Raw genomic sequence first — 20939 nt, forward strand, 5'->3', positions numbered from 1 at the left:
AAACTGAACCCTATGAATGCACGAATGCACTTTGGAATATGCATAAAGTCTAACAACTTTACAGTATATGTAAATTGAAAATAAGATCATATAATAATAATATTCCACTGAAACACAAATCATAGAATATGCAGATAAACATAAACATCATATTCTTGTTGATGCCCATTCACATGTGATTGCCAGATCTATTTTTTCCAGTTAAGACCCGAGTCAGTCTCTTCATTGTTCTTCTTTAATTATATATTTCTTACTATCATAATGCCATACAGTTGAGGTTCATTACGAATAATAGAGTAGAGTGGCATTGTCACAAATAGCAATAGATGCTGTATACACCAAATGTTAATAGATTCTATTTACACTAAGTGAAAATAATATTTTCCTAGTGATAGATCATAGATGAAATTGTCCTTTACAAGAGGTTTGGGTGTTTATTTTAGACAATAATGGAAATTAAGAGTTTTCACACTATATGTGCATCATAAGCTAGATTACATTGCTATGCAAAATGTAGCATGCAGGAAATCAGAGAGATATGTCTGAAGTCTGTCACCTTCTTGCTATTGTGTGAATCAGACCTCTGACAGAAAAAGGTGAGAGATGCCATCCAAAACAATTGTAATGTTTAAAAAAAAATTGTTTTTTCTATTTTGGTCAAAGTAGGACGCATACGCTATATGAGAACTGTAAAGTTTGTCATACTTCTGTAACAGACACCAAAAAGGTGAAGCTATACAAGGGTCAATGGATGTATTTTATAACTTTTATAGGATTCAAGGCGCCTACTGCATTGCACCATCACCATGATTATTAACCATTAATGTACATTTTCAGGCTTGTATTTGCATTGGGCCAACGTGTTAATTTATTAAATGATGTTAAGAAGAATTAACTTTATTTAAAAACAATAACAGCTGTTTCTTAAATATACCTACATCTACCATGGTCTAAAAAGAACAAAATAACATGTAACTGAAGACATTTTGTGATCTCATATTCATTTATAGGTATTGTATAGAGTCGGCAAATATTTTTGCAACAGTAGGCCTATATGACTTCGGTGCAGAGTAGGCTAAAGAAAGTAGGAATGTAGTCACATGATTCATATCCCGGAAATACACTGCCGTCGATGGAAAAATGGCGTTATGAGCAGCTTCAGTCTGTAACAAAAAGTGGGGCAGTAGAGTCAAGAGACAACAATGATTAACCTGAGTTTGTCGGTTCACTTCAGGAGAGAAAAGCCCAAGCTCACATTAGTCATAAATATATATTAATACAGTTGCACGGTCGATTAAGTAAAGACGCGCTACAGATGGACAAAGAAAGACTCGCAGTAAGTACATGCCAAAATAAACACGAGGAAGTAACCTTAAAAGGGGCGTGTAATGGCTTTCATGGCTTGGAGAAATACTAATGGGGGAAAACGCTGACGGAAGCATTTTATTGGCGTACATAATAACACAGCGATTCGGATCAATGAAAATGTTTTGTTATTAAATACGATGTATCGCTTGATGTACGCTTAACGCTTGTATCGTATCCTGTTACGCGTACCTAAAGGTGTCCCTTTCTCATGATGCGAGTTGTTTTATGACCCCGTTTCGCCTATGCTTGTGGTGTATTTCTTATTTATTTGCTCTTTAATCTAGGTTGAATTGTGCATATGCAGCAATGTGACATACTGATTTTAGGCCCTATTTAAATATTATAGTATTATATTATCATTTATCTTAGATATATTACATGGCTATTTACAACTAATATTATTTAATGCAGGCGGGTGCATGCTCATGGCTGGATATGCATCATTTCATTGGTGACCTTATGGCAGCAAGTGCTTCAGTCTCTGGTCATCCACTGAGAGAGCAGCGAACCGAGGAGACACTGACTCCTGGCTGGCCCAAAGTCTCTCATCCTCCTCAGTCTATCCCATCCAGACAGAGCCAGGTGAAAAGGATTGGTCTGCATTCTGAGGAAAAGGAAAGGGAGCCTAGAGACTATCAAAGCCATAGTGAGTAAATGTTACAATATACTGTAGTCTACAGTACCATTGTGTTATAAATAAATTACAATTAATCCTCATGACGTGTTTTAAATACTTTAGATGCTCAAATGTTTGCAGACTTTAGAGGTAGTAGAAATGCAATCCAATCATTTGTCCTAAATATATATTAAAGAAGAGATTATTGTGAAAATGATGATTATCTGATATGAACATTGGTTTCCCACAAATGGATGAGCAGTCAGTCACACAGTGTTTCTCTGGACAATAGTCATTTTTCAGAAACATTTGACAGTTGAATAATAACACTGAAAGCAAAAGAAAATATTCAAATACACACACACACGTTGGTCTATGTGGTTAACAGGGACTCTCCTTAGGCGTAATGGTTTTTATACTGTACAAACCGTATTTTCTATCCCCTTACACTGCCCCTGCCCCTAAACCTACCCATCACAGGAAACATTCTGCATTTTTACTTTCTCAAAAAACATCATTTAGTATGTTTTTAAAGCTAATTGAAATATGAGGACATTTGAAATGTCCTCATAGACCAAATTTATTGTGTAATACCCATGTAGTTATAAAAATTTGTGTCCTCATAAACAGACACACACACACACACACACACACACACACACACACACACACACACACAAATAACAATTAGCTAAAGCATTATGTATCTCTAACTACTTCCTGTAACTAATCAGTGTTGTACACATCCTTAAGTACATATTCTTTTAAATAATAACTGGTTCTCAGTTCCCACCCAACCATACAAGGAAATAGTTTTGTATTAAGGTTATTCCTTTTTTTCTTCTTCTTTTTTTCACTCAGTTAATTTAAGGTGACTCATTTTGTGCATTCTCATCTCCCTCTTTTGTAGCTCAGCATCGTACCTGCACATGCCCTGGCTGCCCTCTTTCCTCTTCTTCTTCTAGTTCCTCAATCCAGACCCTGAAACCTAGAACCAGCCCGGCCTCGCAGATCCAACACCCTTCGCCCCTAAAATCCACCCCATCACAGCAGGCCAAAGAGGCCAGCCCTACCCCTGTTGGCCTTGGTTTGTGTCTAGGTTTGGGTCTCTCTCTGGAAGAGGAAAACAGAGAGCCCAGCAGCACATCTGGTCACCCCCAGCAGGAGGACAAAGGCACTAGCACACACAGCCCAATCCCTCAGGCAAATCCTGAGTCCACAGGTGTCCCGCCTGTTCAGGCCTTATGTCTATGCTGCCACCGTGGCTTGCAAACCTGTAGCCAACTTCTACGCCAACAAAATGACCCAGACTCACATGTTGGCAACTACCATCACCACCACTGCCCGCTCACCACCTGCACATCATGTACACATCTCCCCTCTTTCCCTTGCCTGTCCTGCCAACGCGCCTTCCCCACTTGCGCAGAGCTCCTGCGGCATCAGCAGTGCCACGCTCAGCAGGAGGGCCAGCAGCAGCTCCCGTGCATGCACTGCAATGCCTCTTTTCCTCGGCCGTCTCAACTACTGCAGCACCAGCGAACTCAGCATGCATCCAAAACGGGCGGCTTCCTGTGCGGCGAGTGCGGACGCTCGTTCAACTCACACAGCAATCTACGTATCCACCTCAACGTGCACACTGGTGCCCGACCATATATCTGCACCGACTGCGGCAAGAGTTTCAGCCAGTCCGGGGCACTTAAGATTCACCGCCGAATTCACACCGGAGAGAGGCCGTACACCTGTTCTTATTGCGGGAGGGGTTTCCCTCACCTGGCTGGGGTAAGAGCGCATCAGCGAATTCACACTGGAGAGAAACCGTACCGCTGCGGTCAGTGTGGAAAGTGCTTTACTCAGTCTGGGGCTCTGAAGATCCACATTCGCATCCACACCGGCGAAAGGCCTTTCGTGTGCGGGCTCTGTGGGAAGAGTTTTTCAAACCGTTCCGGCATCCGCTTTCATCACCGCACGGTTCACGGGATCGTGACGGAGCCCAACTCTGTGGGCAGGCCTAGTCTGGCTGCCTCTGCGTCGTCCACCGTTTCAGAATTCCAGGGAATTCAAGCCTCCAGTCTCAACCAGGTTCATCTCAGGCTAATGGAAGGGAAGGGTCAACCCAGTAAAGAGCAAGTAAGTGGGGATAAGGACAAAGCAGCCCTTCCGTACGCCTGCGAGGACTGCGGACAGCGCTTTCCAGATGCTCCGTCTAGAAACAGACACCAGACGTTGCAACACTACTCTTCAGAAGAGAGAGAGAAGGAAGAGAGGAGCTCAGATAAAACTAAAGATTAGACAACGACAGCGAACATTTCTGACTCTGTATTTCAAAAGAGAGGAGGAAAAAGGCAACTTTAATATATAATGTAAGGTTGAGTCAGGTATTGAGCCTAAAACAAACAAAGCCAAGAGCTGATGCCAGTTCCCTCACACTGACTATCCGCTTGTTAAGTTGTGACACAAAATTTCTTGGTCCAAGGAACTATACATTTAAATTGAGAATACTATCTCAACAGCTTTTTATGAGCACTATTTATTCACATCACACGTTTACGTTTTTAAAAACTGATGTACACCACAATCTTTGGGCTGTAGGCACCAACATTATAATGATTTATAAAAGATGAATCGCTGTCTGGCCATCTGAGATTTTGATATAAAGATAAAAGTCAGGATTGTGATTGTTCAGTAGTATAACAGTGAGTTAGCACTTTGTTTGCTTTTGCTATTTGATGAGCATTGGATCCAGAAATGGCGATGCGTGATGTCAGACTTCAAAATCTTGTTTTGGTTATGTACGTTTCTTTTTCTTGATATTTGTGCCTCTAAAAAGATAAATTAAGACAACCTGTATTGTGAAACTGCACCTTAAACTTTAAATCAGTTGCTTTGCCTATCTGTATAAAGGTATTATAATATTAAGGTATTTACATATATATAGTATGTTACAAAACCTGGTGCCAGCTACATAAGCATAGCTGTTATGTGACAAAAATGACAATTTTGCCATTAATTACTCACCCTCATGTTCCAAACCCGTAAGACCTTCGTTCATCTTCGGAACGCAAATAAAGGTCCAGAAAGGTAGTGCAAAAAACAAACAAAAATAACAACTTTATTAAACAATTTCTTCTAGCCTGTGTCAGACTCTTGTGTCGTCTCTTGACGTAGAGTAAACAGTCCAGCACTTCCAGAACTGCTTACTATGACTAGAAGAAAATGTTGAATAAAGTTGTTATTTTAGTTTGTTTTTGCACACAAAAAGTATTCTCTTCGCTTCATAAAATTAAGCCTGAACCACTGGAGTCACATGGAATATTTTAACATGGACTATTATAGTTTTTACTTTCTTGGCCTTATATTTAATTATATTGCTGTCTATGGAGGGGTCAGAGAGATCCCGTATTTCATCAAATATATCTTCATTTGTCTTGGTCTTGCGGGTTTGGAATGGCATGAGGGTAAGCAATTATTGACCATTTTTTTGGGTGAACTATCCCTTTAAAATCTAGTATGACCCACTAGCAGTTAATCTTACTTTTCTGTTTCAAATTAGGCCAATCTACATTTGTATGTATCTGAATTTAAAAAGGTTAAGAACAGTCTTAAAGAATACAATTTGACAACTAACTTGCAAGACTATGCAACTGGCCCCTGTAGTATTTTTTCCACCATCAGGCTGAAAGGTTACTAGAAAGCAAAGGGAAGAATGCAAGTGACCAGTTGCGAGTCTCCATGTCAGTAAAACCGTCCCACCAGCATTTTTCTCCTGTCCTGAGTATGGTTAGCTAAACATTCTGAGAAATTCAAGTGTAGGACCGGATTGTAACCGTACTGTATCGTACCACTACTGGTACTTCTTACAACCATTCGGCATGATAGTGGAAAAGTGTTTTATTTTTTACGTTTTAGCACTTTGTATGTGCAAGGATTTTGTAGTTTTGCTAGTTTTTCTTGCTTTTATTATTTCCTTTTAGTGTTCAAATGAACTTCTAATGCTGTGTTGATGATGAAATGGAACATTAAGTAAAGGTTCTGGATGGATATTTGGACATTTTAACATAATGGAAAATGTACGTATGGAAGCCCATAATTGTGACCTATTTATCTCAGAATTCTGACTTTTTTCTCTCACAATTACGAGTTAAAGTCTGATTTCTGAGATATGAACTCGCAATTGCGTGATATAAAGTAAATTCTGACTTTTTTCTCAGTCAGAATTGACTATATCATGAGAATTTATAACTCGCAATTCTGAGAAAAAAAAAACTGAATTGTGACTCACGCAATTCCAAGTTTATATCTCAGAATTCTGACTTTATAACTCGCAATTGTAGGAAAAAAAGGCAGAATTGTGACTTTATATCATGCAATTGCGAGTTTATATCTCAGAATTGTGAATTATATCATGAAATTGAGTTTTTATCTCAGAATTCTGACTTTATAACTACATTTGTGAGGAAAAAAAGTCAGAATTAGATAAAAAGTTACAATTACTCTTTTTAAGTTCTCTGTTGTGCATTAGCTGAAGTAATAGTGCCTTTTGTTAATTGGAATCTTACCAAGCACATGAAAACCAAGACAAATATTTAGATTATGGCTAGTGATGCACCAATATGAACATTTTTGGTTGATACTGATAATTCTTTATATTTAAAAGCCGATAACTAATATATTAATATTTTTAGAGAACCTGATTATAAAAACAAAATTCTCACCATTAAAATCCATGTCCCAAACACACAATTATAATGGTCTCATTATAATTTGATGTAGCCTATGACAGACTTGCACTGCACATGTTGCACTTAACTTTATTTTCCTTTTTTAATGTGACTTCAATCATATTTCAAGCAATTCAAAACCATTATGGTGAACAGTGCACATCTGTCTCAGCTGAAGGAAATAACCCATTATTTATCTGCTTTAATATATTGGCCACATTTTTTTATTGGGCCGATGCTGATGCTGGCCAATATATTGTGCATCACTAATTCTGGCCATAGCAGTCAAAAATTAAATATGGACATCAATTGCTACAATTGTCCTATAAATGTCGTTTTAACTTAAATGAAACTCTTGCCATATTTTAAAGCATTTCAGTTTGTTGTGTGGAGATGAATATTATGGCATTATTAAGACGTGATGTACGTGCTTACTGTATTTGTGCAGGGACTGACAGTACACAAGACTGCACGGAGTCAGGGGGCTGCCATTTTCACGGTTGTTCAGAGGTTTGTTGTTAAATTATCTCAGTCAACTGTAATATTACTCAGAATTAAAGTTTGGCAAAACTAATGGGAAAAGTATTGTCCATTATTGTCCAACGTTGATATGTGAACCCACCCTATGTGGTATTGTGAATGTGGTTAGCCAATTATAAATAATTGTGACCTCATTCTCAACCTTCAACCCAGAGCATCAGATACTTAATTTTCATCTGTCAGCTCAGCTCGTGTCTACATGTCCATTTTGTACACATACCAACAAAAATAAATGTTGATGTACCTTATTTGAAGTTAAAATTTGTGATCTATCTATATGGTTTACTGATGTCTTCTGTTTTATTGATTACCTTTTAATATCGGGTACTTTTCAGAACCCTTGAACCATGATGGTTACATATTGTCAATATGAGACATTGTCTACAACAGATACATTTCGAAACTAAATTTGTCAACGTTGCTGAGTCACCTACAGTCACCTGAATTTACTGTAAGGTCAAATGAACAGGGAATTTCCATAGTGTCCTAGCTACCTCTTCAAATTTCATTGGCTGTCTACTTATGTATTTAGGTACATTATAACTACTACTTGTTTATTATTATATATTTTCCTTCCAGTTCAGTGCCATTTGTCGCCCCAGATATATTTCACCGTGTGCACAACAATGCCCGCGCAAAGGGAGAGCGTTCTTTAAGCACGCATTTGCGAAAGTGCAGCATTTTTATTTTAGATAATATTTTCAGTCTTATTCCCAAATGTTTTCTTTGATATGCTACATTTTACTTTGCACTAGGTTGTATTTAACTTCAAAACTCGCAAACGTTACATGGAAAAGCAAAGAGAATCCATAAAACTACATAAAATTAAATAGATAGGCTCATCAGTAATTGCCTTGGCATCAGCAGCAGCTGAGGCTGAAATATCACCCTTGTCTGAACCCGGTAATTATGACCATAACCTTTAAGACTTAACTTTAAAAAAAGAATTGAAGGATGTCATAACAAATTTTTACCGTTTTGTAGGCATTATATGCTAGCCTACATATAGATTTAAAAAAAAAATTTTTCGGTAGGCCTAAACCTGCCGTATAGCCGAGATCTAATGTCGTTTTTTATCATGATAGATTCACATCAGACTTTTACCACACAAAAGCCTAAAATAAAAAAAATAACCGCCAGACACGTGCCTAAACACACCCTCTGAACATAGATTATGGTAGATACAAGTGATGCTTAAGCTTAATTTGCATGAGGACTTTATGTTTTAAGACCATATGGCACAAGATAACCTTTTCTTTTAGTAGCCCATATTGGTAATTTTTTATATAACACATGTAGAACAAATTAATGCTAACATTATATTATTGCATTGTTGTATCTTTGTAACAAAAACTAAAGAATAGCACGTTAAGCTCCACCTTTTTTCGCGCTCATAAATTGTGTTTACAAACTTTCATTTTGGCATTTCTTCTTAGTTCTCAAACGCAGAAGTCAGATACTTCAAGATGAAGGGCTATATTCTCCTCGCAGTGCTGGCAGTCACCTTCCTCCAAAGAACCACTGGTAAATAACATTTTGCTTATGACTTTGCAAAACCATTATTTATGGTTATTATGTTTCAACCTTAAACCAATGTTCGTGTACCAAACGCAATATTACATCTATAACAAAACAACAAGTAGCCTATTAAATAGCCAAATAAAATGTATAGTTAGCCTATTTATTTTTCACTTATTTTTTTTATTGCTGGCTGATAGAGTTGCATACCTCAAAACTAAATTCGTCTGAACTACCGACAAGGGGTGTAGCCTACACGGGGATTTTTGCAGTTAAATGAAAACGGAAGTGTAACCGATTTTGTTAGGTTACAAGGTTGTAGCTAATACAACGATAGGCGTCATATCTTAACATATCGATATATATTATTAAAAGCCCCACGATGATAGCATTTGCAAAGTGCAATATCATTGTACACAGGACGTTTTTCAAGACGCCTACAGCATTAGGCTAGGAATTTGACACCTTACCTAATGCTTGACCCAACCAGTTAGACGACATTTGAAGGAAACGTTCACATATGTTTGACAATAATAACTTTTTTCATTGACATTGCACGTGAGATGAAAAATATATTTGCATCTCTGTGTAGTATTTACTTCAGTTTCACTACACTACGCATGTTGCTGTCATGGCTGGCAAACAAAGTGCACAGACCAGGAATTTAGATAATATTCTGGCCACTACAGAGTTGATATTAAAAGTCTTCAGCCCTGTTTTTTTTGTGACAACATCAAATCAAGATAAATCATATCAGAACTTTTGTACCATCTATACAATGCCACTGAAAACCAAAGTAACACTTCTGAGAAAAATAAAAAGTGTATTAACTTTATAAGTGTGCACACCTTTAAACTAATACAGCGCTGAATGGAGTCTGTCTCAGTCTCTCTGTTGAGTATATTAGCTTGACACATCTCGGCATAGTAACATTTTCCCAGTTTTCTTTGCAAAAACATGTTAGATGTTGTATTGCGGGAGTTTTCAGTGGCATTCCATAGGTTGTAATTTTTACATGAACTGTGAAAAAGTTTTGAAATTTTTTTACATCACAAAAAACAGCTGTTTTTTAGACTTTACATATAATTAAATACAGTGATGTGTTACAAATCAGATCAGAGTGACAAAAAACACTGCATCCATATGAGATACTAAACAAATTCTGTTGTTTAGTATCCCATATAGATGCAGTTGTTGCTATATTCTATAAAACTAGCGGGGTTCAATTCTCACCATTAACTAGTTGCTTATTTGCATCCATTTTACTAGGATATTGGCTGTTTACTTATAAAGCACATATTGGGAATGCTTATGCTGCATCCCTTAATGCTACCCCATACTTAAACTTAAACGCTACAAAAACTACTGTACTAACTATTAATAAGCAGTACATTAGGAATTTATTGAGGCAAAAGTCATAGTTAATACTGATTATGTGTTTCCCATACTAAAGTGCTTCCAAACTAGCTAATTTTATATTGTTTTTTGTTTCAGGTTCTTTGGAGGTAAAAGGTCCAACTGAGCCGATTCTTGAAGGACAGGATGTGACATTGGAGTGTGTGGATACAGAATCTGAGCTGAACATGAGCACAGTGCACTTTCAGAGGTTCTCTAAGGTAAGGTCACTTACACAATAGCGAGGAAATGTCTGGTACACAATTCTCTTTGACGTGCACTTGTCTGTAAATGTCAAGAAAACAGCAGATTGAAACTGAAATGACACCTTGTTTCTCACGGGAAATGAGAAGGATTTAGGTTATTGTTGCTGTCTGTGCACGTCCCCTGCAGTGCCGCCAGTCTGATTACTGTAGAAACAGAAAGCGAGAGATCTAAAATTACAAACATATCTGTCAAGGACACTTACTCTCAAATATCAACACAAATGCTCTCATGATTTCAATCTTATAGGGCAATCACAAATAAAGAACAATATTATTTTGTATGTATTTGTCTGGGGATCAAGGCTGCAATTGGTATTTAAACAGCAGGAGGCAGTGTGTGTTTTAGTGAGTTTCTGAGAGCGGTTATTCTGGGTTTAATTAGTATCTGGCAGTGAGGGGCCTTTGGAGGATTCAGAACATCTGCTGCTTCTGTCGGTGCGGAGTCTGTTTGTCACGTTTTTCAGCTATCTAAATGCATTCGAGCAAAAAATAAAGGATTTCCATACCAACAATCACAAAGACAGATGTTTTGTTTTGCAAGCTCTCATTAACCTGTGTTAGTGAGACCAAAGTGCAATTGCCCCGAGTAGTCAGATTCCTCAAAGTGTAGCATATTTCATCAAATTTGGCAAGCGTTACCTACTATAGCATACTGTATCATATTTGACACGCACATTTCTAAGGCCTCTGAATGATCAAAATCTAGATGGTAAACCTGTTGTACACAATCTAATACATGCCTTCTGTTGTCTTAGGTTTACTTTTTTAGCAAGTAAAAGGCCTTTTAGTACAACTCTAAATATGTCCAGCTACAGGTCATGATGCACATGTCTTTTTTCAGTGAAATTGTTACTGATTTTTATAAAGTAAACCTAAGTATAACTTTTATATTGGAAGTAATACGTCAAGATAAAAATTTAAAAGCTGGACTTATGCAACAACTATATACATAAAAAATTTTCTACACGTTATGTTAATTTGTGAGTACAATATATAAGATACAACAGAACATGTACATCTCGCAAACATCATTGTATAGCTTTACATTGTTGTTTTGTCCTTCACAATAATCATAAAACTAAGCATTTAAATATCATCCTACTAAGACATTATTGGGAGACACAAAGTGACAACTGATATTTATATGCATTTTATGTCTCTTTTTTCTTCCCTAGTACATGAAAAGGTGGTATCGCCTAGAGGTGGATCAGGAATATTTCTACCGCCGGTGTTTTCTGTATGATGTGGATGTGAGAAGGGAGGGGGACAGACTGCTCCTCTTCATCGCCAGCATCCAGTCCTGGTCTGAGGGTCCATACCGCTGCGTCTCTGAGAACAGTTCTGCTCCAGACAACTCCTCCCAGACCCTCACCATCCCCATTCACTGTGAGTAAGAGACGTCATGGGCCGAACAAGGATATTTTGTGATGCAAATCCCCATTGATTGCTACATGCGTAAATTGATCCATATATGTCTAGATTGTCCAGATGCTTCAATCTTTCTATTGTTGTGTGTGAGGCCAGTTACATCTGACATTTTGTCGCAAGGAATTTTTATATTTGGGATTTAAAGGCCCAATGACAAATAAAACTCTTTATCTCCCAAGATGACAAAATCAATATTGATATTGATTGGGGGTTTTGCAGTGCCCAGGGATGAGTTGACTGTGGTGATTTATTGGAAAAACTGAATGAAAAAAAAACAAACAAAAAAACAGATGGAGCTATACAGAGATGTTCGATATGTATAATCAGATGGTGACAAGATGATCCATGCTGACAATGTGTTATTACTGTCAACCTGGACTTAAAATGCTGTAATCGTTGATAATAATCCATTACTGTCACCAAAAAGTTACACTGCCAATCTGGTGTTGGCAAGATTTCATATTTTTTAAGTCTCTTACCCTCACGAAAAAGAAGTTTATTCAAGTGTGCTATTAGTATACTTATTTAAAAAAAGAAAGTGTACTTTCAGTCTACTTTTTATGCACTTCTCAGAAATATACTTTATGTACTTATCACGGAGCAGTGAGAGAGGACTCAGGCACAGAATGAGATTAAAAAGGTTTATTTGAGACGCACAGCAGGCAGGACGAGAGGTAGTGGGAGAGGAGTCCAACAGAAGGCAGGGAACAAAGCACCAAAACTTGTCTTGAACCACACAACTGGAAATGTAGACAGGAACACGTAGACAGCAACCTGTGACAAAATCCAACAACGGGCAAGGAGGGGGGCGCTATTATGCATTTTATAGTACAGAATCTCCGGATCAAAACACAGGTGAAGAAGAAGAAATAAGTGATAGAAGATTGCTAAGGCAAATGTAAAATAAAGAAAAATATAGTAAAATAAAGAAAAATCATCAAACAATAAACAGCATTAAATCCAAACTGTCTAATGTTACTGAATGAAATGCCAAACCCATGAAGAGGAAACGACTGTGAAGCTTTGGGGCTGTAGATGGACTCAATCTATTCCATCTGGACGTAGTCTTTGACAAACATGCAATTTCCTCGGCTTTTTAGTTTAAAATTTTGCTTTTTTTAATGAAACTTACTGGACCCACTTTATATTAGGTGGCCTTAACTACTATGTACTTACATTTTAATGAATCATTCGATACAATGCACTTATTGTTTACATACATGTTTTTACATTGTACTTACATTTTTTGAATTACCTGTATGTATTTACATCTGTAATTGATTTCTGTAGTTACATTTATAATTACACTGTTAAGTCAAGGCAAATCAACTTTATTTTTTTACAATGCCAATTGTTTCAAAGTTACTGTCACTTTTGATCAATGTAAAGCATCCATGCTGAATAAAAGTATTAAATATTTCCATAACCTACTTCCTTGTTTTTATGCTATGCAAATGTATCCAGGAGCAGAGCTGTTTTGACTAATCCTTTTTTATCCTCATATGTTCTCTCTCTTTCTCTCGCAGATATGCGGGAAGTGGCAGTGCACAGGGCTGGTTTAGGATACTTAACACGTTATTTCAACTCGGTGCAGGACCTCAAAGTACGATTAGGCGATGATGTGGAGCTGGAATGTTCTACTTCAGCTTCTGAGGCACCTGAGTACTTCTGGGCTAAAGAGGTGACGGATGCATTTTTCCTCACAGCCTTTTTTTTTTATACATGATACATTACTCTGTCTGGTACATTACTGTTGTTTTGGGACTGCAGTTGCCTGTTTCCACGTAATTGACATATAGGTTTCTCATAAATCTGAGAGAAAGGCCTGGAAGGCCAGCTTGCTTAATAAAGTCCTGTTGAAGTGAAAATAAGCTTAGTCACTCAGGTCTGGGGAAAAGGCTGTGAAAGTTGTCAACTCATTTAATTAGGACAGGAAATGTGCTAAGCCAGGAACAGTATATGGTAGATCTGCACTAAGGAGTGTCCAGAGGTTATGCCTAGTCTACACTCCCCCGATCAATTCGGATTAAAAAAAAAGTTTATTTATGAGCTTTGTGCACTCGGCGTTGCAGCCAAATATGGGCTTAGGTGAGAAAATAAAACTCACCAGGCCACAGTTACTTTCCAGTGGCTGTTTATTTATTGTTATGGTTCGAGTAGAAATTTAAGTAGAATTGTGAGAAAAATAATTGGGCCCCCACTGATATGACTGACACAATTGATTCAAATCAAAGGCATAAGACACATGAGTCATGACAGATGTTTGCTAAAGAAAACATCTGTTGTGACTCCAATGTCTTCTTCACTATCCACGATGTATAGAAGTTTTTTTTTTTTTTTTACGATGTGGCAACACTTGAAATATTCCTCAAATTGAGTCACTAATATGTATACTGTATAATTTATATTATATTATTGTCATGGTCGGTTGCAGCGAAGAGGTGAGAGGTGGGATCTAATCGCAGGCAGTCTGGGCAGAAAACAGGAACAGAAAAACAGAGTATTAAGCAACGTGAACTGACAAATGAACAGAGCAAAACACAGGGCTTCAATAGATGGAAACTAATTAGCAAAATGGATGACTCAAACAATCGATGAAAAACCATGGAAACAAAGTGAATGCAAATAAACAGAACTAAAATAGGGGAGTATTCCAGAAAGCAAGGATAATTAATGCAGTCACATATACCCGAAACTCTCTGTTGATTAACCCAAACTTTGCTTACTCGAGGTATGCTGGTTCCAAAAACTTGTCCGTGAGTAAGTTCAGACAACTCAGAGTATGTTAAATGGTTAGTTCACCCAAAAATGAAATTGATGTCATTAATGACTCTAATGTTGTTCCACACCCGTAAGACCTTCTTCAAAGATCTTCGGAACACAGTTTAAGATATATTTTTTTTTAGTCAGAGAGCTTTTCTGTTCCTCCAATAAATGTGTATGCACACTACTGTCCATGTCCAGAAAGGGAATAAAAACATCATCAAAGTAGTCTATATGTGACATCAGTGGGTTAGTAGACTCTTGAAGAATCGAAAATACATTTTGGTCCAAAAATATCAAAAACGACATCTTTATTCAGCATCTTCTCTTTTCCATGTTTGTTTTTAAACCTCAAATAAAGATTCAAACGGTAATAAATCAGCAGTTTGATTCATGATTCGGATCGCCAATGTCACGTGATTTCAGCAGTTTGACACGTGTTGATTCATGATTCGGATCGAATCATGAATCAACACGGAAGAGAAGACAATACTGAATAAAGTCGTAGCTTTTGTTATTTTTGGACCAAAATGTATTGTTGATGCTTCAAGAGATTCTAATTAACCAACTGAAGTCATATATAACATATAACATATTAATTCCCTTTCTGAACATGGACAGTATAGTGTGCCTACACTTAGATACACTGTCGGACTAAATATAAAATATCTTAAACTGTGTTCTGAAGATGAACGGAGGTCTTACGGATGTGGAACAACATTAGGGTGAGTCATTAATGACATCAATTTCATTTTTGGTTGAACTAACCCTTTAACTGTGAACACACCAGACATTCTCAATAGAGTGACGAATCTATGATTCACAATGGAAACAGCTACGAAAAGGTGCAGCATTCTACTTTCTTTTTCTCCTTTTGTTTAATGGCCATTTACATAACCTACTTGATGCACATTGCCAACTATTTGGAGGTTGGCAATCATTTTTTTCAATCTTTTTGTTTAATAAGTAATCTTTATTCACTGATAATAAGGATTAAATTGTTTGTTTGATGCTAATTAATTGAATGCAGATCCATGTGTGAGATGACTGTAACATAAATAATAAATATATTTTAATTGAATTAACATTTTAACATACATTACCTTATATTAGTGCTTAAGAATAAATATATAATAATGTATATTATATAACATGACTATATAACGAATTAAGTTATATCAATAGATGATATTTACACCAAGTGAAAATAGCATATTTTCTCAGTGATAGATGCTACTTACACTAAGTGAAAAGTGATATATTCTATTTAGTGCTCTTAAATACTATGTAAGTATAAATATGTGTAAATAGTAATTTGATGCTATTTATACTTTATTTTGGCAGACACATAATATTTACACCTCAGTATTGTTGTACACTAACAGGATGCAATAATAACATGGAGTGTAAATGATTACTACAATTATTAAATGGATTCCATCTTAGTGAGACAATAAAAGCCCCTTCTACACCTACCCCCTAACTGTACAAAATAAATACTCTTATTATTACTAAACATTTTGTTAGGCACTTTATTTCCACCTTTAGAACATTTTCCTAATTTTTATTGAAAGTAAACACCTTTCCGATGTGATATGTGATAGAAAAAGGGAGAAGAGCGAGCTCTGCAAAAGGTGGATTCGAACCCGGATTGATCGCGTCAAAACGTTCATTGAGCCTCACGCTTTACTGACTACACCACTAAAGACGTTGAAATTCACATATCTTGTTTGACTCAACCGGCCATTGTTGGTCAGAGTGTGAATAGTGCTTTTTTCAACAAGGAGTGATATTTGCACTTGGTGTAAATAGACACTCCATTAAAGGGATAGTTCACCCAAAAATGAAAATTCAGTCATCATTTACTCACCCTCAAGTTATTCCAAATTTTCTTTCTTCTGCAAGAGCAACCATTCACTACCATAGTATTTTTTTTTTGGTAGTCAATGGTTGTTCTATCTGCTTTGTTATAAATATTCTTCCAAATATCTTCTTTTGTGTTCAGCAGAAGAAAGAATCACATACAGATTTGAAACAACTTGAGTGTGAGTAAATTATGACAGAATTTTCATTTTTGGATGAACTATCCCTTTAATTTATATATCATGCAGCTGAATACCTCTTAAGCAAACTAACCCTGGAACATAACCTGCTCCGGTGCAGGTTATGTTCAGAGATTAAGTTATTATGTCTACTTTCCCTGAAAGTTACCTCTGTTTTTGGAACCAAAAAGTTGAGGTTATCCGCTTGCTTACCTTTAAAAGTCACATAACCTACTTTCTGGAATACCCCCCAGGTGGAAAACACGCAAAACAGATAACCTGTATATATTATTATTATATTATATGAATTATATTATAGATATATAATCAATGAAAATAATTTTAGGGACAGTACCAAATGTATTCTGGTAAGCCCAGTAAAACATTGAAGTGAATATTAATTCACCCATGTGTTTAACTCTTGAACATACTAATATTGACTCGTGTACATGTAACCTGCTGTAGAAAGCACAGCACATGTTCTTATTCTCCAAAAAAAAAGTCCCTCTAAATGTCATGATGTGGGTGATCGATGACCATAAAATTTCATGAGATGGAAGTCCAGAATGAGTCACACATGTCCTCCATCACATCAAAAATGTGTGCTATCATTCTCTGACAGCTAAAACCCCCTCGGGCTCAAATAAATATTATGCAAGGGCATGTTTTTGCTTAGTCAATATGGCTTCAAATATGCAGTTCAAATTGTTACCCAGGGCATGACTTAATAAAAGTAGATTCTTATAAATAGAGTAAACCAGAAAACAAGCTTCCCTTAAATGGCAGAACATGGTCTGGTGTATAGCAGCTACCTGTTTATTGTGCTGTGTCTGCACTCCAGCAGAGGAAGCAGGAAGACGCTTGGAGCCAACGGATTAGCTCAAACAATGGTGCTTTGGCCAGAGCTTGGCTTGACTGGGAATCCTCTTAATTCACTTTCATTTAAATTGAAATGGACTTTGTTGGCAGGCTCCAGAAGTCCCTCTAGTGCCAAAAGCATTTGTATAGTTATGATGTGCTCTGAGTGGTTTTTGCAAAGGCATTTGTTTCCTTGAATTGTATGGTGTTATGTTTTATTTTTTTTACTTCATTACTCTTTTATAACCACTAACATTATTTATTGTAAATGGCACTTGGATTCTTGGGGAAATTTTAATAAATAAACAAAAAAAGGAAACATTTTTTTCCTTTTCATTTCTGTTGTATTTTCGATTCGAAAAAATTGCACAATTCCCTTCCTAAGAATGATTACTTCTGCCTTATTTTTCTTTCGTCAAAGCTTGTAGTTCCTGCTTTGCTTTTCACTTCTCTATAACTTCTGTGTGTGTCTATTTTATATCAAGGGAGAGGACTGGATTTTGCCCTCCAATAAGTTGAAGTTGAACAATGTGAGGGATCAGAACGGAGGGAGATACACCTGTTCAGCTCAGTCGCCCACTGTGCGATCCCTCGTGAAGAAACGTACAATCAGCATCACTGTTCTACCAGGTCAGAAGTGTGTGGCTTGTGGAGAACATCTTCAGCTAATTTGTTCATATACAGCAGGGCTTCTCAACACTGGTCATAGAGGTCCACTTTCCTGTAGCGTTTTGCTTCAGCCTTGATCAAACGTTTTAGTAATCTTGAAGACCTTGATTAGCTTGTTCAGGTGTGTTTGATTAGTGTTGGAACTAAACTACAGGAAAGTGGATTTCGAGGGCTAGAGTAGAGAACCCACTGATGCACAAAATGTTCATAATTTGAATGTTTTTTTTTTTTAATCCAATGGCACTGGCAACTATTCAGCAACCAAAATCCCTTTTGGATCTATTTGTCCAATTTTCAGTTTTAGAGCATAAAGCCTGTATAACACAATAATATTGCGAATACCTTGTGCCCTCTTTTAACTTCCATAATATGACATATTCGTCATTTTGAAATGATAAACAATGGCCAGTTTTCTTTCAGTCAGGAAAATACCTACTGTATGTCTGCACAACATGCATAATATATTTCATGCTATTAAAACTGAGCATTATAGCTTTAAAAACATATATATCTCAAATTATTTTTATTGATAGGGCACTTTTCGCAATCAATAATGTTTCAAAGCAGCTTTACAGATGATTGTCTAATTGTGCAATAATGTCTTACAATGTTTTTCTGCCTTTTGACAATGTTCAATATGTATATCGATATTTTGTAATTGCTCTAAGGAATGGTCAGAGAAACCGCAGTTTAAATCAGCCACTGTTATCAAGTAGATTTAAAGTGAAAAAGGAGTGGAATAAAATTGATGTGAGGAGAAAATGAGTCATTTCAGAGAAAGAGCAAGTTGTTACATTTTGATTTGAAGAATAAGAAGTCAACAGTTATTGCACTAACGTGCGCCGATGAATCATTCACAATAAGAACTGAATCGAGGAAGTAAATAGGGTTCAATTTGATTTAATGTTGACATACTTTCAATGAGCTCACCTGCTCAAGCCTGATCAACTAATACCAATGTTAATCAGGTTGAAATGTTTGATTTGGTTTTTTTGTTGTTTTAAACACACGCATAATATGTGTTTTTGTCTGTCTCTTAGAGGATGCAGCGTGGTATGAGTCAACCACCAGTCAAATTATCATGGCAGCTGTTGCTGTATTGGTCCTTCTGGTGGTTCTAATATCCATGACCGCTTTCCTTTGCCGCCGAGCCAATCAGAGGAAGTGCAAGGGACCCATGTAAGTCCTCCAAATCACCCTAGTCGTGTTGTCTGGAAATGTGTGCAGTGATTCATGTGGGTGTTTGACCTTCAGCCCTCCTTTATCATGTCGAGTTGAGTCTGTGTATTACTGTGAGCATCAGTAGACGCTGATGTCCAGCTTCTCTCGCCCTCGAAGCTGTCGAGGCAGGCTAGTCTCGATAACTACACCCCTCCCTCAGGCCCACATCTTTTCTTATTCTGCCAGATAAAATGTTCACTCTGTTGTATTTCCTTCTCTCGTCCTCTCAGTGATGACCGTTCCCAGAAGAAACCCATCTACAGATCCAGCGTGGAGTCCCTGCCCTCCACCGCTGGTGACAAGCAGCCGCTTGTGTAAGGAGTGAGATTGATGGAGGACTGGAAAGGACAGCAGAGAAAAGAAGACAAGAGAAAAAAAGATTAAGGAGTATCGGGTATTCAGAGCAGAAGGGAGTTAATGAGAGCTTTGCTCATAGATTTTAGTTTTGCTCTTGGGTCTTTATTCAGATATATAATTTGGAGAGACTGTCTATGCGGGAAATCGAAAAAGTATACAAAGACGGGACAAATTATGGTTTTACTGTGGGTCCTCTCCAGTGTGGATGGCAGCAATGCTCTTCAACAAAAGGTGTGCAATTTTCTCTGTATTGATTCAACAACCCTGCAAAATTGAGAAATGCTGAAAAGATGTTTTTGTGAGGTGACATTGAAGGTTTTCTTTATTCCCACCCGTCTCGGGCTGGCTTATTTCTTTAAACTTATTAACATATCTTTTTAGGAAAAGAACACTGTCTTCAAGCTGTACAATCATTTAGTCTGATGTAAAAAATGTTGGGGGTATTGCTTTGCATAAGTATATACTATTCTGCTTCACTTGAAAGGACAGTAGATAAGATCCAGATTAACACAGAATCAATTAATCTAGAAGCACTTTGAAACTGTTGCACTTTTTTTTACAAGTTTGATTTTTCCATATCTTTGAATTTAAAGCTATTAAAATGACTTTACAACATAATCACCCTCCAGTGTTGTTACTGATCTAATTAAGATAGACATTCATGTATGCTCAACTTTGCCAAGAAATCTCAAGAGAGTTCATCTCTATTTAAATGACATTGCCATTCTTTATAAAAAAATATATATTTCCATTTTTAAACTACTGAGGTATTAATAAATACCTGTGAGTTCTCAAACAAGAGTTATGATACACAACTGGCTGGTTGATGGGTTGACTTGTTGATTTATTTAGTTTATAAAGTTATTAAAATTGTACATTTTCTTAAAAAGTATCGTTTCGCTTCAGTTAGTCTTTATTAATACGCTAGAGTCGTGTGGATTACTTTTATTATGGATGGATGCACTTTTTCGGGCTTCAAAATCTACCATTTACCAATGTTTTTTTACATTGTAAAAAATTACATTTTGATTCCCATGCTAAACATGGACAAAATTTTAAAAAAATTAAGTTGGACGTTTGATGGAGTATTTTTTTGCATGGAAATACTCCATCAAACATCCAATTAAATTTTTGAAACTTTGTCCAGAGTAAGGTTTCGGAACGTTTTTTTCGAGTATGG

The 20939-nt window shown here is 36.8% G+C and overlaps 2 protein-coding genes across 4 annotated transcripts; both read left to right on the plus strand.

Moving 5' to 3' along the window:
* Nucleotides 1–1125: 1125 nt before the first annotated feature.
* On the plus strand, nt 1126–8747 carry si:ch211-79k12.2 (uncharacterized protein LOC568844 homolog). Of its 3 annotated transcripts, none has more exons than XR_010906445.1 (4): nt 1126–1336; nt 1780–2014; nt 2895–7212; nt 8679–8747. XR_010906445.1 is itself a non-coding variant. In XM_067448739.1 (3 exons), exons 1-3 carry the CDS (start codon nt 1316–1318, stop codon nt 4271–4273), a joined length of 1635 nt encoding a protein of 544 aa, XP_067304840.1. In that variant the 5' UTR covers nt 1126–1315; the 3' UTR covers nt 4274–7490. The 3 variants fall into 3 exon arrangements, 1 of the variants encoding a protein (XP_067304840.1); XR_010906446.1 differs by lacking the exon at nt 8679–8747 and having other exon boundaries at nt 2895–4344; nt 7151–7490; XM_067448739.1 differs by lacking the exon at nt 8679–8747 and having other exon boundaries at nt 2895–7490.
* si:ch211-79k12.1 (uncharacterized protein LOC568891 homolog) lies at nt 8685–20377 on the plus strand. The gene is made up of 7 exons (XM_067448741.1): nt 8685–8766; nt 10255–10376; nt 11597–11807; nt 13376–13530; nt 17998–18142; nt 19222–19360; nt 19633–20377. The coding sequence occupies exons 1-7, from the start codon at nt 8709–8711 to the stop codon at nt 19718–19720; spliced, it is 918 nt and encodes a 305-aa protein (XP_067304842.1). The 5' UTR covers nt 8685–8708; the 3' UTR covers nt 19721–20377.
* The last annotated feature ends 562 nt before the right edge of the window (nt 20378–20939 follow it).

The sequence above is a fragment of the Pseudorasbora parva genome, chromosome 7 (assembly GCF_024679245.1).
Source record: "Pseudorasbora parva isolate DD20220531a chromosome 7, ASM2467924v1, whole genome shotgun sequence".
NCBI classification, from domain to species: domain Eukaryota; kingdom Metazoa; phylum Chordata; class Actinopteri; order Cypriniformes; family Gobionidae; genus Pseudorasbora; species Pseudorasbora parva.